Consider the following 17,102-nt stretch of genomic DNA (forward strand, 5'->3'; position numbering starts at 1 on the left):
CGCAGAGCCGTCCTTCGTGATTTGATAGAAGACACAAGCCTTTTGCATGAAGTTCGTTGACAGTAGAGCTCGCTTCTCGAATTCTAGCCGCAGGTGGGCAACGCATTCTGTTGACGGGTGGTATACGTACGAGGCGTTGACGTATGGTAAAGGCGTGACAGCAAAGAAGGAGAATCGCTTAGGATATAGCCTGGTCAGCTGCCGAATGTTAGATTGGACCATAGTGTTTGGAGAGAGGGGCGAGCAGACTTCAAAGAGCCATTCATTGAGCAGACGGCCAAGACCAGTCGAGAACTTTTCATTGCCTGCAAAGACTGTTAAACCAGGCGACGATATGGATACAACACAATGAGCGATTCCTACTTTCTGAAGTCAGCCAGGGCCAGCGGGGAACAGCGCAGGGTCAAGAGCTTTTCACCATTATCTATCATGAACTGGAGATGGGTAGAAAGGTTCCACGCAGGCGTAGGATTGCCTCCGGTAAAAGACACAATAGACCCATAAAAGTCCGGCACAACATGAACTAGGTCTTGTTAGTCCAAAGTAACGCTGGAGTGTTGAGCCGGGCTTCTACTATGGGTATTAGTTCTGTTAGGAGTAGTGAAGTCCAGACTCTCATCAATATGGATTAAGCTAAGCGCTTCGATGGAATAAAGCTACTCGGCCGAAAGGTAGCGACTCTAGATCATAACCGTCTGGATATATGGCATTAATGAGATTTCTGAGCATTCTTCTTGACGTACTTCATCTTCTTTTGCGCGGTCAGTTATTTGTTAGGTTTTTGGTGTCTCCCAACCCCTGCTGATTGTCGTTGATAATGCAATCAAGATGAATGCGCCACAGATGACGCTCGAATACCAAGCCATGATTCGTGGCCACGACCAACTCTAAACTTCGAACCTCTGAGAAATTAGATACTCTATATATATAGTATAGTACGGTAGGTACCGTAGAAGGCGTATTTTCTGTCGCAGGAAATTTTAATTAACTTTATTAGTGGGAGCCGTTTGCTGAGTGGGCCTACTCTTTCTGCTGACAGCTGTGGCTTGACCCCCCTGTCAGCTTGTACCTGGAAGTACCGCGACTGCTCTTCTCGAAACAAAGAAGTCATCAGCAAAACGCGACAGCCATTTTCTGCTCCCAGTTTTCCTTTCTACTGACTGGCACCTACACATGCCGATGACTATCGCACATACCAAAATGAAGCTTTCAACCCATCATCACGGTTGCTTTCGCCCACTTACAGGTTTTCTACCTGATTCAAGATGTCTTAATTGCCCTTCCCTTTTAGGCAGGGTGAGATGCTTGCTGGCCAATAGTCACTGAATCATGCAAGCCCCTGCAAGCCTACCAGGGGCCGCAGATCCGGCGGCAACGTGGCACTGCCGAACTAGCACTCAATCACTCCACAAACCTTCTGGAATAAATGGCACATCAAATCCCTCCGTACGCCATAGAACACAATTCGTGACATTTCTATGTCGCGATGTTGTAGAAGTTGCAGTACGATGCGGTTTGCAGAGGTGTACAGCGGAAACGAGGGATAGCTCGATAGAAGCCCGTAGAAACACGTAGAATTTGGTAAACGAAAAGGCCACGTGTCCCCTCATTGTCGCCAGCGCTGGCACCAGCGCTGGTGGGAAAAGAATGCGGCAACCTTACTTTCTTGTCTCATCATCTAACAACTCGGAAGCCAGGCTGCAGCACCATGGACGACCTAGATCTTACCTGGATTGACGAGGCTTTTGCTATTGACGAGACTGATCGTGATTTGCAGACTCCCCAGCTTCCAGCGTCTGACAGCCCTAGATCGAGCCCTGCAGCCGAACGAGTCGATCCGCCAAGTGGCGATACCGTGTTACCACTTCTCCGACTGAGTGACTGGGACCGTAATAAGCAATATGACAGCAAGAACCCTATATGCATCCACTATGACCTTCAGTGGAAGGTTTGCCACCGCGAGAAAACCAGAGCTAAGGAGATTGATTTCGGTGCAGTTTCCGATACTGTCTTGGCCCCGAGCGATCTCTGGGCGGACAGCTTCCAGAACCAAATCGACACCATTCTCAACAAAGACAATTCGCCCGCAATCAGGTACTCTTGCGAACAAACGACTGTCAAAGTCTCTATCGAGTGAACCCGTGGACGTGGTTTGATTAAAAAATATAAGAAGATGGATGTCGAGTGGCTGCAGATAGACAGTCATCTAGAAAGTCTTACTATCTTATTTAGCCAGGGTAAGAAGATCATCGTGAGTATTGAATTCATTTGTAAGGAAGCCACCAATAATACTGCCTCCACAACTGCAAAAGGAAAAAACAAGAGGAAGAGCGCCAGTGAGAACCAGAGGGCGTAGAGGGCCGCGGAGGCTGGCCTATAGGCTCGAGTCTACGAGTATAGGCGTTGTAAAGCCAAAAATTGTAAGTAAGGCTCTTACTATATGGTTGACGAAAAAGGCAATCATATCAGTATGCTTTCGAGGCATCTAGAAGCCAAGGTCAGATATCGTAGAAACAATATGAAGGATGGAGAGACCAAGGACGATATCAATATGGAAATTGAGGTCCCGCCCAAGATCGCCAAAGACGTACTAGCTTACAGCCGCAAACGTAAGGCGGAGAGCGCTTCCAGCGGTCGGCCCTATAAAACGCATGTCTTAGCGTATCAAGATCACCATGGCGCGGCTGGGATGGCCCACCCTGGGGATCCTGGCGTGTGTGGTGATAGGTTGGAGAAGCTTGAAAAGTACTGCACTTGGGGCATGACGCAAGTGAAAAGCGACAGGTGGAGAGAGGCCTTGGAGGCTGCGAATAAATTTGCGATGGAGCATTTGATTGAATTGAACTCTGCTCTACAACACCCAGAGACTATCACGAGCATGATGGTTAAGGGCGGCGTTAAGCCTGGCAGTGCTCTGCAATTTGTTAGCAACATCAGAAGATTCCAGCAAGAGACGGACAGTGATTAAGGCGCGAAAGATCTTTCTGTATTTTTCATTCTATAGAATTCAACTTTGTTCTGGTGGCTGTATCACTTCGATGCCTGCATGCCAAAAGTGACTCCTTGCGATGTGTGCATCGTCGCCCACCACATCGACACACCACTCTAGAAACATTCCAAACTGCCTTCGAATGAAGTCCTCATTCTCATACCACTTCTTCTTGATGAACCTTTTGAGCACACTGAAGTACTCCTCGATCGGATTGAAATCCGGCGAGTAGGGAGGTAGAAACTCCACCAAAACACCCGCATCCTGGCACATTTTCCGAACCTTCTCTGAGTGGTGCCAAGAAGCATTATCCATAACGATTACGGACTTTGGCTCGGGGAATCTGCCACAGTGTTGCAGCAGCTGGGCTATGAAATCTTCAAACATAGCAGTATCTGTTGATCCTTGGTATACTCGCCTCAGCATGATGCCGTCTTGGGCGTATGCTGGAAGAATGTGCCATCTCTGCCCGCGCCCGAACTTTGTAACCTGAACCGGAGAAGTCCCCTTCGGAGACCATCCCCAGCGCCGGTAGCCGGCTCTTCGATCAACGCCAGACTCGTCGACAAATACAAGCTGGTAAGATTTATACTTCGACATCCTATGTAGATAATAATCTCGAAGGTCTGCGTCGCGCTGTTGCGCAATTCGACGCATCGCTGTTCTCGTCCAACTTATTCTTCGTAGAGCTCGACCAATCGATCTTTCCGAAACCCATACACCAAATTTACGGTAGAAGAACTCCCCGATCTCACTAAAATACATGTCCGGCCGTTCGTCTAGTATATCACGGAGGGCTTTGAGCATAGGGGCTGTGATACAGCTACGGCGGCCGGCGCGAGCTTTCGTTTGGGAGGACATGTCGGACTGGTGTTGCTTTAGGCGGATTCTTTGGACGGCACGGACACTACAAGGGACTGTTGAGGCGATGATCCTAGGCTTAAACCCTTCTGTCAGTAGAGTTTTGATCAGAGCATGCTGCGCGTCAGCCAGTTGCGGCGCCATGATCGTGACCAGCACGACAGCGCTGACTCTGGCTTTGACGAGGAGGAAGAGGGAAGAGGGAAGGGGGAAGGGTGGGCTGGAGGGCATTTTGGATGACAGCCCAAAGCCACTGGGATTACAGTGGGGGTGTTCGTTTTCCAGTTCACCTCTCTCGCTATGGTAGGTATGTAGCGCGACATCCTAGGTACCTCTATGCTATAAGTGGGCCCTGAAGCCACACAACGCCACAAGCTGACCCCGCGTCTTAATAAAGTTAATAGGAAAAACAGCGACAGGAAATAAGCCTTCTACGGTACCAAGGAAATAATTGTTAGCATTCAGTAGACTGTGTCTTGTCAGCCTTAAGATGAACGGGGTTGCTGAACTGTGGTTGGTGAAGGTCATCATCTTTCAAAGATCTAGAGCTGGATACGATATAGTGTATTGTTCATGCAGTGTACAGTAATTAACCGATATATAACTACTGTAGCAGCTTTGGCAAAGCACAGCATGATATATTAATAGATGGTAATGCAGTGTAGTCCGGTACCTACATATATCAGCATCGGTCGACACTCGTTTTTAAGGTCGAAAGTTGCTTCTATCGGCAGTTTGAATCTGCGTGAGGTTTAGGGATAGTGCATGGGTCATCTACTGGAGTACCGGTACTACCGTCAGCGTTCACTTGACATTCACGGGCTCTGGCGAGTGATCCAGACTAGTGTGGCGCATATATCTTCCAAGTTTGATGCTACTGCGTCTGCGCATTACTATACAGTACAACAAAGTTACCGTACTCGGGTATCTACCTAGTTCTGTTGAAATGAGATACTTTCTTAGGAAGTTTTTTTTTTGTTAGATCTAGACCGACTCATTACATACTCGCCAAGATCTTATATCCTGTCATGAGGTTCTCATTGTGTGTCATAGTACTTACTTTCGGCCTGCCACTTGTTACATCGGCATCATCATGTGAACCGGCGCTGGGACGATGCCGCTGCCTACCGGGAGATACTTGCTGGCCATCGGATGCGAAGTGGGATGCCTTCAATGCGTCTATTAGTGGGGCTCTTATCGCAACCGTTCCCATAGGATCAACTTGCCACGATCCCGAGTATGATGAAGCTGCCTGTCAACAACTGCAATCATCGTGGACTCTCCCACAGCTCCAGTGAGAATTGACTCCAGTGTCTAGTCGGGGTGGTATGGTACTAACGGTAGCCTTTTTAACCCAGCATTCCGTCGACTTCCTCCATATGCAGGCATACTTCGCTAACCAGAGTTGCGATCCTTTTACTTCTCCATCACAGCCCTGCTTGCTGGGCAATTATGTCTCGTACGCGGTCAATGTATCTAGCGCGGCCCATGTCACTACGGCTCTAGCCTTTGCTAGGGCTAACAATATCCGCATTGTCGTCCGTAACACCGGCCACGAGTAAGCCCGGACCTTGAGACCTCCTGGAGCCGATGCTAACGAGATTTGTCGGAAAGCTTTCTTGGCCGGTCCACTGGTGCTGGCGCCTTGGCCATATGGACGCACAATCTGAAGCAGATCGATTTCATGACGTGGGCCGACCCATTTTATACCGGTTCTACAGTCAAGGTTGAGGCTGGAGTGCTTGGATTTGAAGTGCTTGAGGCTGCACACGCCCGGGATCTCGTGGTCCTCACTGGAGCGTGCCCTACCGTTGGCGTGGCCGGGGGCTACACACAGGGCGGCGGGCATTCTGCCCTCAGCACCACATTCGGACTCGCCGCCGATCAGACCCTTGAGTTTGAGATTGTTACAGCCACCGGTCAGTTCGTCAAGGCGTCGCGTACGGAGAACGCTGATTTGCACTGGGCGCTGAGTGGCGGCGGCGGTGGCACGTACGGTGTTGTCATTTCTCTGACTGTTCGCACGCACCATGAATCTACTGTCGGCGGCGCTAGCCTCCAAATGACCGCAGTCTCTACAACATAAGAGAGATTCAATAAGGCTGTCACGGCATTCTACTCCCTGTTGCCGAACATGACTGACTAGGGCGTCATGATTAATTACTATGTCAACAATGCCATTTTTGTCATCCATCCCGTTATCGTCTACAACTCCACCGCAGCTTACGTCAGGGACACTGTTTTGGCGCCATTCATTGTCCATCTCGCCGAGCTAGGTATCACGGCTTCGGTCAACTACACGGAGCTGCCTTACCGCGACCATTACGACACATACATGGGCCCACTGCCATACGGCCATCTTCCGGTTGAGGCGTACCAGTACGGCAGCCGGATGATCCCACGTAGCGTCCTCGAAAACAACAACAGCACCCTACAGACCGTCCTGCAGAATCTTACCGCAAACGGCGTCCTGGCTGTTGGCAGCTCGGCGTCTTTCGTCGGCGCGAAGGATGTCTATAATGCTGTCAACCCTGCCTGGCGCAACACCACAGTTCACATGCAGCTCACGACGCCATAGAATTCGTCAGCTGATGCCTGGGAATCCATATTGGATGCACAGAAGCAGATGACCGATGAGTTTGTGCCACAGCTGAAGGCTGTAACTCCGGGAAGCGGAGCCTACTTCAATGAAGCAGACTTCCGACAGCCGGATTGGCAAGAGACGTTCTTTGGCGAGAATTATGCTGCTCTGCTGGCAATCAAGCACAAGTGGGACCCTGGCTCGATCTTCTATGTTCTGAAGGGTGTGGGGAGTGAGGCCTGGTCGGTTGATGAAGACGGAAGAATGTGTCGAGTATAAATGACAGAAGACTCATTTTTGATGTGGTAGGGCTTGACAGATGATTTCATTTGATTGTACTGATGAGATTAGAGACTGATTATTATTACATATATAAAAGCCTATTCCAGGATTGTACCAACCATATGATATCAATTTCGTCCACGTTCGACTAGACCCGCCATAGCCACCACAACTAGACAGACAAGGCGTATAGGAAATTGACCGAGAATTGCCTTCTTGTGTGGATGATCCTCTAAGTACTGCTGTCTCTACTTGAGGCATAGCAATTATGAACGACGGGATTCCTAGGGATTTCAGGGGAACCCGTAGGAAACTAGTACTCTGAAGAAATGGCCATGTCCCCTCCTTAGCGGCAGGCAGGAATAGGAGGAATGATCTTGTTTGCCGCTCTCCGGGTTCAGAACACCGGCTCTGACTGACTATGCAGCAAATATGTCTGGGAAGATCCTTATTTCGGTTTCCCTTGTGTTCCCTGGAAAGTTAGCAGTCTATCGCCCTTGCTATACCGATAGCCAATGTTGGACAAGGACGAGGAAAGAGAATAGACTCGTGGGAGAGCCTCGGTTTACGCTCCAACAATGCAGACCCTCGACATTGTTGACCTCTGCGCCTATAGTGTGGTAAAGGCTTCGTATTACCTGGTCGACTTCCTTTTAAGGTATAACTACGTTAGGGATGACTGGTGTTAATCACAGCCGGCAAAGGGCCTCTGGTAAGTTGGACGATTCTAGTATCTATTGGCTAAGACTTACAGCTACTGGCACTTGAAGAGAAATCATGTCTTGGGTTTAGTAGCAAAGTTTTGGGCAATGTCATAGAATCGAGAAACCAGATAAACATGAACTAAAAGGTGGTTCTAAGGCCTCCACTCTGTCTGCGATCGACATGGGACTGCGTAGTCACAAGCCGTCAGCGTAAACGAAGAACTGGGAGTGAGAACCGTCCGTGCAAGCCCCTGATGACAATTAGCTACAATAATCATGACAGTACTTACAGTACATGCATATCACAAAAGAAATCAATACACTGTCAGTACCGGCTCATGTACCTAGTGTAAAGTCATAGCATAATATAAATTTCGTGTTGGTGCTTCCCCTGGGTATATATAGTGAAGCGATTCCTACCTGGCCACCCAGTCCAACAATCTCGTTAGTCATTCCATGCTGTGAAACAATTATCATGCTGCGTAATATATGCACAATATTCATCTTCATATTCTTTGCTGCTTTCACTAGCGCAAGTCGGTTGAATGTTACTGCCATAGGTGCACAACACGGAACCTCGACACTAGAATGCTGGGAGGTAGATTCACCTTTATATGAGTCTGGAGACCCAACTACAGCTGGCACCAGTGTCTTTCATCTTGGGAATGTGTCTACTCTTTCTTGGTCGGTTGCTCCACCCGGAGAGTATGTTGGTCCACATAATGCACCCAGTCACCAGTAAGCGGATTCTTATTATCTCATGATTGGTAGCTAATTCTTTGTAGATGGATTGTTTTAATCAAAGGGGCTGGGCGTATTGCGCTGCCCCATAATGATTCCATGAGTGCTTACATCACTGCCGGTAGCAAATCTAGCCTTATCTTTGCGGCAGATACCGTTGATGTGAGCTGCGATGGCCACATCAGCCAGTATCTGGGTGCTACTGAGAGCATCTACCTTCAGATTCCGACAAAAGATGGAAATCCTCCGCGACACAAGATACTACACATGGGCCCCTGTGCTGTCGCGGAACTGCCGGCATGAAGTGTAATAGTCCTCTCATAAATCGCTCTCTATTAGCTTACGAAATTATATGGGAACAAATCTCTAGCCAAATAAACCAGCAGAATTCAAGTTCAACGTCTACTTTTTAGTTAGGGTCAGGGAATTCATATTTGCTTTTTTAATCCCGTAACGTTAGATGATTCAATCGAATTGAGAACTGGCATATTCGTCTGTCCCCGCGCTGGGCGGGGCCCTTGTGTCCCAAGCTTCGAACTATCTTGCTCTTCAAAATGGTATCATTAACGTTAAGCTTAATCATCCTACATGATCAATAGCGTTTCAACTATGCAATTTACACTACTAATGAAATAATAGATTGCTAACTACCCGTATAAAAAAAATCATCGAGCATCTAGAAGGGGGCGACTTAAGGAGTTTAGTCGGGAGATGATGAAATTGGTAGTATAAAAGGGCAGGAGTGGGATGAGTATTTCAGACAGCCCGACAGATATGAGAATTTTCACAATTGCGATAGCTGGTTTTACAGTATTCCCTCACATACACTTTACATCGTCTGATGACGCATAAGCCCGCGCTTACTGGGCCAGAACATCAAAGGGAGCTGCGCGTTTCATACGACATCATCTTTGTGTGAAACACCACGGGTTCGTGGAGACCATGATTCACATGGGGCAACTAGTCTAAGTTTGTCTGATATTACTAGTACAACACACAGCACAGAATATAGAGGGACGAACACCGGTAGATTACCGCTAAATACAGAACTGTTCTTCCTCATACTGTGCAGCATAAAAGACTGTGATCAATACATGAGCCTGGTGTGATTTTGAGGGTGGTTTGATAGCTGTTCTCACCACAGTGCCAGATCTTCTAAACGTGGGAAAGCTTGCGGAAAATTAACGGAGCAACGGGGGCAATCTTGGTGCATTCTATCGAACAGGACCCACCGGCACACATATTCTACAAACTTTCTACAATGCTGTCCCGGATTCTTAAACACCAATACTTCTATAACCTACAACCCTTACGTTTAACTACAACCCTCTTTCAATAAGATGCCCACCAAGGTATGAGCTGTGTAGTCGGGTGAGCTGAACGGAGTCGGTCTTGCTACTGTCACTCTATCAGAAGCTGGCTGCGCTGTGGACAGCAGAACCCCGTTGCTTGGCCTGAGGTTGAGTGATCCTGTATTTCTGGTGGCGCCGTATTTGGGCCCCGTGGATGGAGTTCCATCGCAGAGAACGGCTGTCGACGTTAGTTCAACGGCCATCCAGCGCAGACATTCGCACCAGGGCTGTTGGCTTGCTCATCCTCTACATTAGCTGGCATACCCGACACTTCTTTCTTCTACGTCTCGAGCTGTGGTGGCCGGGGGAGACGGCCCAGGGAATTTTTGAGCTCCGGTGTCCTGAACGTTTCCCTCTGGCGAGACATTGCGGCGCTCTTGGCGTCGTGGGCTGGTTGCTTCACGCCGAAGTTATGGCGAGGCGAGTCCGGAAAGTGAAGCAGTGCCATGTCAATCAAGGAGGGAAGACCAAGACCAACGCTTGAAGGAGAAAGGAATGGGGTGCTGCTTGAACAATACGTGGGAGGCGTGTAGGATAAGAACAGGACGGCTATGACATATCTGAGCAATGCTTCGGTGGCCTTCTGGGTGATCTTTGGTAGGTTGAACGGGAAGGAGTAATTACCTAGAGGCGGATGCTGTGGGAGACCCTGCTTTATAGATTTGTTTGCGCCTTCTGGATTGATAAGAGGAGAGGAGGCCTCTGTCCCCATTTCATGTGTTGGGCATATCAGACCCCCTGTACCCATTGAAACGACCTAACGAGTGGCGATGCACCTCAAATAACCACTTGTACTGTTGGTAGGATAGAGAGGCTTGCGATCAATTAACCCTTACTCGCTTGTTGGTTGGCATGATTTGGACTCAGGTGAAATGGGCTCTAGCTGCTCAAGTAAAGTGAATAAGATGCTAGAAAAGGGATAAGGACTAAGAGGTGGAGTGGTTGGTTGGCTTGTCCTGGCGTTGAGGTGTCCTGCTTGCTGGGCCATGTTATAGCTGGCTAACAGTGTACGACGGGCTTTATGAGATGCTAGAAGAATTATTCCTAGAAAGAGGTGTGTCATACGGTACCGGTACTTAATTTAGTGGAAAGGCTTTAAGAAAGGGGGTGAGAAGTATAGTAGAAGCAACTCACTTTCGACCCGTCTGTGTCCATGTCATATGGGTAATCCACGCAGCTCGGCAAACGAAAACAGTACGAACAACATGATTCAACCACCTTGACCTGTTGTCTTGGGGCTTATCTTCATGATGGGAGGTCAGGTTTCGTGCGGTGCGGCAATATCCGTTTATGACACACACTAATAGATGCTCGCGATCGAGGGTGCTGATGACACCAGGGGTGCTCCAGAAGCAGGTGAGAGCGAGACAGTAATCAAGCATTGATGGCCGTATACCTACCTTATTGCACGTCGGGCATTGTGTAATAAGCCTAAGGCTAGTTGCCACCACATATCGGTTCTGTACACGCCACTCTCTACATGCGCTCCTCGATACCACTAGTGGTACCTTTGCTAGACCAACGCCATAAGAAGCTAGTCTGCTGGCCTAGGTAGGTATATAATCCCGTGCTCCCCATACAGCGTACAATAATGAGAACAACCCATACCAGCCCAATTCCCGTTCGTTTGTCACTTTTGAACAAATTGCACATCATGGACCATCAATCCCTTGAGACACAATTTCGCAACAAGATTCCATACGAACGAGGAACAGAGGAGTATAAAGCTTACGAAGCTTTGATTCCTTTCCTTGGAAATCCCCAACCACTTCTGGTCATCACAGATATTGAACAAGACCTAGACGATCTGCTGGCGGTCTTGATCCTTTCCCATATGCACTACCTTGGCATTGTCAACCTTGTCGGCTTGGTTGCGAATCACAAACCTTCGCTGAAGCGTGCCAAGTTTCTCAGGACAGTTCTGCATCTTCAGGACATTCCTGAGGTACCCGTCGCAGTCGGAACAGATGGAACTGGAGGGAAGGAGAACCGTGAGAGGTTTTGGCATGAGCTCCGAAATCAAACGTTCGAACTCCAGCCGTGGAACCACGTGGGTTTCCTTGACGGCTACGAGTTGATCGACCGACTTGCACAGCAAGCCGATGAAAATAAAGTTAAATTGACAGTGCTCTGTATCTCATCCCTTCAAGATATATCCGAATTTTTCGATAAGCAGGATGGCGCAGCCCTGCAAAAGCGTTTTGCAACATTTGTGTCATAGGGCGGCTACGAAATCCGCGGGAAATCCTTGCTGCCAGATATGAAGGCGATGAACAATATATTCCACCAAGATGCTGCGAAGAACTATACAGACTGCCTCACCAGCCTGGGCTTACGGTCAGACGCCTGGACTAAGGAAGTCGCGATAGCCGCAGCACTAGACCGGAGCGTCTTGGACAAGCTGCCCGGCCCACTAGGTCATCACATACGCTGGGTCTCCAAGCGCCAAGAGTTCAAGTACGGTTGGGATGCAATTCATAAGCCATTCTTGCCGCACCTCAACAAAGAATGGTTTTTTAGCATACGTAAGGCTGGGACGTTTCCAGCTTATGACGCGTGCGCGGCAATGGGTGCGCTTGGAGACGGCGTGTTACGAAGCCTTGGCATCCTCAACGGCCTTCCATCTACAAACACTCACTCACACCGACACCGCGTGTTTGGTGCCAGCCGAGACGATCTTGGCGGTATCGACGCTGCGAAGCTAAAATTCTCCATTCAAGTGTTTCTAGAGGGTTCTTTGCGTGTCACCTCCAATCATGCGGAAGCGCTAATACCAACCGAAACTCTCTCCTACCCTGCTCCGAAGAACAACATCACCTGGGAGACTTTTCTAATGCAAATGCCGCATTTAGAAAAGATGGAAGCATTTAGGAGAGCCGCAGGAAGGCCTACCGAGGAGGCTATAGAGAAGTTCAAGCGGGGGGCATTTGGAGAGAATAAGCTCCAAGATGAATATGGCAATACCGTGAAGGATCTTGAAGGCAGGGACTGTCCGATGATCCCTGAGACAATCCCGTACGAGCTGTTGTACCAGTTTGATAGCAACATCCAACACTGGGCGGATGGCTGGAGGAAGTTGTGTCGAAGCAACTAGTAATTCTCGCGAGTGTGGGTTGGTGAATTATATAGAACCGGTCTTGATTATGAAGTTTTATAGGCTTAACTTGTATGGTTGTTTGGTTACCTCTTCTGAAATCACTGGACATCAGCCAGTTTACTCTCGTGTCTATATGTTTCTATTATCCAGTCCAGGAATTCCTCCCATCGTTTCTCCCACTCACTCCGCACTAATGCCAGTTCCTTTAGTGACATACAGGAGTGCTCTAGGCTCCATTCGATCAGCTGCCTCCAGCCGTGTAGATCCATGTCTTCTTTTCCCATCAAAACTTGGTAGAAATCATGTGAGAGCGTAGATCTGTTTGATGGGTTAGTATTTGTGTATTGCAAGTGACAGGACCTGTCTACTCACCTGAAGAACGTGCCATTGTCGCTGTTTATGATTCAATGGACGTCATTCGCCAGGAGGTTATACATGGCATGCCCGTTCGTCCGTGGTGTCAGGCCTAGAATCTCATTGGAAATCGGGCAAACCTCAAGGCAGACATTTTCTTGCTTCATGCGCTCTATGATGTACGGATGGCGTGCCAAGGCGAATCCATGACCGATTCGCTTGGACCTGAGGAGCAAAACGTCCACTAGATTCCTCTCGGTGTCGTTACCCATCTCCAGTGTTTCGCCGCAATGAAAGAGGAAAGGAATGTCTAGCCCTTTCTTGTCACAGTTCTCCTGAAACTCGAGGAATTCCTCGATGAAGTATCTAAGCGGGTGCCCTTTGTTCTCTTCTCCCACTAGATCATAGCCTAGCACCATGAATATGTTTCCACCTGATATAGAGGATTGTACGACTTACCAGCAATCCATTTTGGCCATGACATCTTAAATCGCAGACATTCATCCAGGGAATATCTGACATCTTCCTTCGAGAATGAACGAGGGGTACAGTAGATGACTTTGAGGCCCTCGAAGTAGTCGTCTGTTTCCTGCTGGAATTGGTCGTACTCATCTATAATGATTTTCATGATGGCGAAATTGTCGATCCGTCTCGTGCCATCGTCTGACCATAGCTGATTCGTCTTCATAAAGTTTGGCCGAATCTCAGCGTATTGGATATTATCGTTGACAAACTCCTGCAAGCACAGCCTGGTGTACCTACGACAGGCTGTTTCGTAATTGAAGAGCCCTTTCATCATTCGTGTTCGGCCATTGAATTTCTCCCAGGCACTGTCTTCCTCGTTAGATTAGCTTGCTATGCTTAGTTCAGGGGATCCTACCCGTTCACCGTTTGTAACCAGTGATGTGCTTCTTCCGCATTGAATACGAGCTTGTCAATGAGCCAATCTTTGACCCAACTATTTTCATCATTTATACCCTTTCGTATACACTGCTCTGGGTAGTACTTCGGGAATTCGTCAATAAAATCTTTGAACCTCATGGTCTGACGATTTATGTATGAAGGATCAAAGAGATCTCCGGGGTTTTCCTTTTCGGGAGACAGTATTGCGAACTGAACTTCGCATTTGTCGTAATTTTCCTTCTGGATCAACGGAATGTTGCTCGTGATGAACATGCGGTCCATATCCTTGGCGATGTCGATCAGGACGTTAGGTAGAAGGCAAGCATTGAAGTGGATGTGCAGGTGTGCTCCCTTGGGCATCCGCTTCGCAACCCGGAATACTTTGGTTTCCTCGATCAAGGGCTGATTGTAAAGGAACTGGTCCCCGGGATGTCGCGACTGTCCTGAGAAACACGGAAACCTTAATGCGTCGCAGGCCAGAGGATCGAGAAGCATCCATCGGCCTTGGTGTTTTGACGAGATTAAGTCGTCTTATCCGCAGGATTCGAGGCCGGGAAAAGAACAGATTTAGGAAGCGGCGTAAGTTGGTGGCACTGGTGTATATGGTATATGAATCGAATGGACATCACAAAAAGCTTATAGACCTGACCAAGTAAGTAAAGCAACTGGTTCGGTGTACCCAACAATTCCCACTATACCAGAGAGTCAACGCTCGGCAACAGCGATTCGACCGATCTCGTCTGCGGGAGCTGGGTTGGGTCTTCTGGAATGAACAATGGCTTTTAGGCACTTGAAGGTGCCACGGCCGATTCTATGCTCTGCGCCTTGCTTCAGGAGTCCACCCTCCTTCGGGATGACTAACATCCTATTCCATAGGATCCATATTGACCGTCATGGTATGAATTGGGTTCGTAGAACCTTTGGGCTAAAGCAATACAGCTATCCCGAAATGTTGCGCCGGGATATTTTGATACTCGAAGCACTAAGCAGAGATCCGCTATACAAGAGAGGCTTTAGCCCAAGTTTACGACAACGCATCAACGTGGTATCGCTATCCGTGGTAACAGACATGCGATAGAGAAATTAGAAAGCTTACCTTTGACTTGTGCGAAAAATAGTCGAAGGATGACTACTGACGGTCGAGTTGAAAAGCTGCAGCGGAGGAATACTGCAAAAGTGAAAACTGGACTTCTTGAAGAGAGATATTGAGGTGTCTTGTCTATTCGACCATGTTTACAAGCCGACGTTCGTATCAGGGAAGCTCTGCGGTGGCCCGACTAGATCAAAATGCGGCGCAGAAGTACATCCCAAATGACTTGAATTAAAAAGTGCATCACACTCCTCCACGACATCGGCGGGTGAAGAACTAAGGCACCGAAATGATGGAACATGTCATCGTGGTGCCTCAGGAGTACAGTCTCAGGACATCATCTCAGCTTCCTAGGCTATAGCGTTATCTTGAGACTCGCTCAAGCTTACGGTGATGGTGATACTGAGAACCCTCTCGGAAAGGACATTCCTATCATGTTAAACCTATATTGGGCCTTGATGGGGTAGTGATTAACTTTCCTCGGTCTTGATGTGCTATATTCTACACGCAACTCGACCATGCCATAATGTATGGATAGATACAACGGACATTAAAGGTACGATATGGTTCATTCTAGAACGAGAAGAGTCAACGCGATCGGTGTTCATACATATTATGTTCTAAAACTTCCTGTACATTTACCCCCCTTTTAAAAGTATAGAGATTCATCAACGCATTTTGGTAGAACAATGTTTAATCGTAGTCGAAGAGATGCATAGTATGCTCTGGTCATCAGGAATTGTGAAGGGTAAGCCTGGAGAGATCGCGCCTCGTTCCTTGGGAAATCTCTCTCTAGCGACTTCTAAGGTTGGCGCGTAGTGCAATCGACGGGGGAAATTCTTGGCCCAGAGAATCTGGATCATAATGAAACCGAGTTAATTTCGACTCGCCCCGTTCTGTCACGGTAGCGAGTGCGGCGAGCAGCAATTGAGTCAGTGCCATCAATTATATAAATGATATGTATGGAGCGGGTGGTGCCGATTTTGATCCAGAATTGAAACCAAAGCTTCGAAGTTGGTTTCATGCAATGTGGCAATTCGTTGCTTATGGAAACCACTGAGCAATGAATAGGCCAAGAGGTTTCACCTAGGACGATTACCGCAACCGAGGAGCCGGAGTCCGCATCCGGGAACACATATCCACCCGCGAGACCGTCCCCTGCTCAGGCGCATTAAGGCGAGAGAGCCAGTTATCCTGTCTCACTCAACGGTTCTCTTAGACATATCGTTGCCTTTAGCCTTGTTGATCATTATATAGGCCACAGCGACGACTACTACGACGACAATAATGGTAACTATTCAAGGGTCGGTACTGAGGGCCTGCGAGAGCATAATCGGAGTAGGGCTAACTTACAAACAATACCGAAGCAGATCCACTTCTTTCTGCGTGTTTTCCTTGCAGTGGTGACAGCCGCGGCAATCTCGTCGTTGCCCTTGCTAAGGTTCTGGACGGCCTCCTCACCCTTCTGCTCAATCTGGGTAACGGGAAAGTCTTGTTGGAGGATCAGGGCATCAATATCTTGGAATAGCTGGGCCAGCTCGATCATCTGCTGCTCGATCTGCTGTAGGGTGTTATAACGATCTTGAACCGTATTCAGAATCGCTCTTGTCTGACCCGTCCGGCTGCTCTGCATGATAGCATGTTGGAACACTTGGCCTCCTTGACTGGACATGTCCTCTAGGACCTGGTTAATCTCCAACTCGGAGGCGCCCGGCCTTGTATTGACGTGATATCTGCTCTTGGGTCTTCTTGCGAAATGCTGACTGGATTTCTTGGAAGTGTTGGATGGCTAGCTTTAAGCGGCACTCCAGATACCCAATTGGCGAAGTTAATAGGCTGCATGGAATCTGGAGAGGATTTGACTTTACGAACACGCTTGGTGAGCTCTCGATATTTCGACATGGTCTCTCCAGATAAAGAGTCGAGCTGATGAGAGGTCGATGAACCGTCTGATGAGTCTGCATCATGTAGAGATCGGCCCTGCAGGATTCGTATTTGTATCAGAGTCTCCTCGATCTGATCGATTTCTTGGCTGATGCTGCGACATTCCCTTAGGGTGGTTTGTGGTTTGCTCTGGTAGGGATAGAACGAATTTTCTCCGAGTGAGGCCATCTCGATATTGCTGCCTATCACAACGCCGTTGTTAAT

At 48.4% G+C, this 17,102-nt stretch overlaps 3 protein-coding genes across 3 annotated transcripts; 1 reads left to right on the forward strand and 2 right to left on the reverse strand.

Annotated features, from left to right (window-relative positions):
• Positions 1-5,534: 5,534 nt before the first annotated feature.
• On the forward strand, positions 5,535-6,428 carry UCRPA7_3190 (putative isoamyl alcohol protein; the record flags this gene model as incomplete). Its single annotated transcript, XM_007915755.1, has 2 exons — positions 5,535-5,921; positions 5,997-6,428. The coding sequence occupies 2 exons, from the start codon at positions 5,535-5,537 to the stop codon at positions 6,426-6,428; spliced, it is 819 nt and encodes a 272-aa protein (XP_007913946.1).
• Positions 6,429-13,011: 6,583 nt separating this feature from the next.
• On the reverse strand, positions 13,012-14,224 carry UCRPA7_3191 (putative adenosine amp deaminase protein; the record flags this gene model as incomplete). The annotated part of the gene is made up of 3 exons (XM_007915756.1): positions 13,012-13,358; positions 13,421-13,791; positions 13,842-14,224. The coding sequence occupies 3 exons, from the start codon at positions 14,222-14,224 to the stop codon at positions 13,012-13,014; spliced, it is 1,101 nt and encodes a 366-aa protein (XP_007913947.1).
• A 1,929-nt stretch (positions 14,225-16,153) lies between these two features.
• On the reverse strand, positions 16,154-16,587 carry UCRPA7_3192 (putative snare protein; the record flags this gene model as incomplete). Its single annotated transcript, XM_007915754.1, has 2 exons — positions 16,154-16,248; positions 16,308-16,587. The coding sequence occupies 2 exons, from the start codon at positions 16,585-16,587 to the stop codon at positions 16,154-16,156; spliced, it is 375 nt and encodes a 124-aa protein (XP_007913945.1).
• Between the last annotated feature and the right edge of the window lie 515 nt (positions 16,588-17,102).

Source organism: Phaeoacremonium minimum (genome assembly GCF_000392275.1).
Source record: "Phaeoacremonium minimum UCRPA7 unplaced genomic scaffold PA7_03_scaffold_263, whole genome shotgun sequence".
Taxonomy (NCBI): domain Eukaryota; kingdom Fungi; phylum Ascomycota; class Sordariomycetes; order Togniniales; family Togniniaceae; genus Phaeoacremonium; species Phaeoacremonium minimum.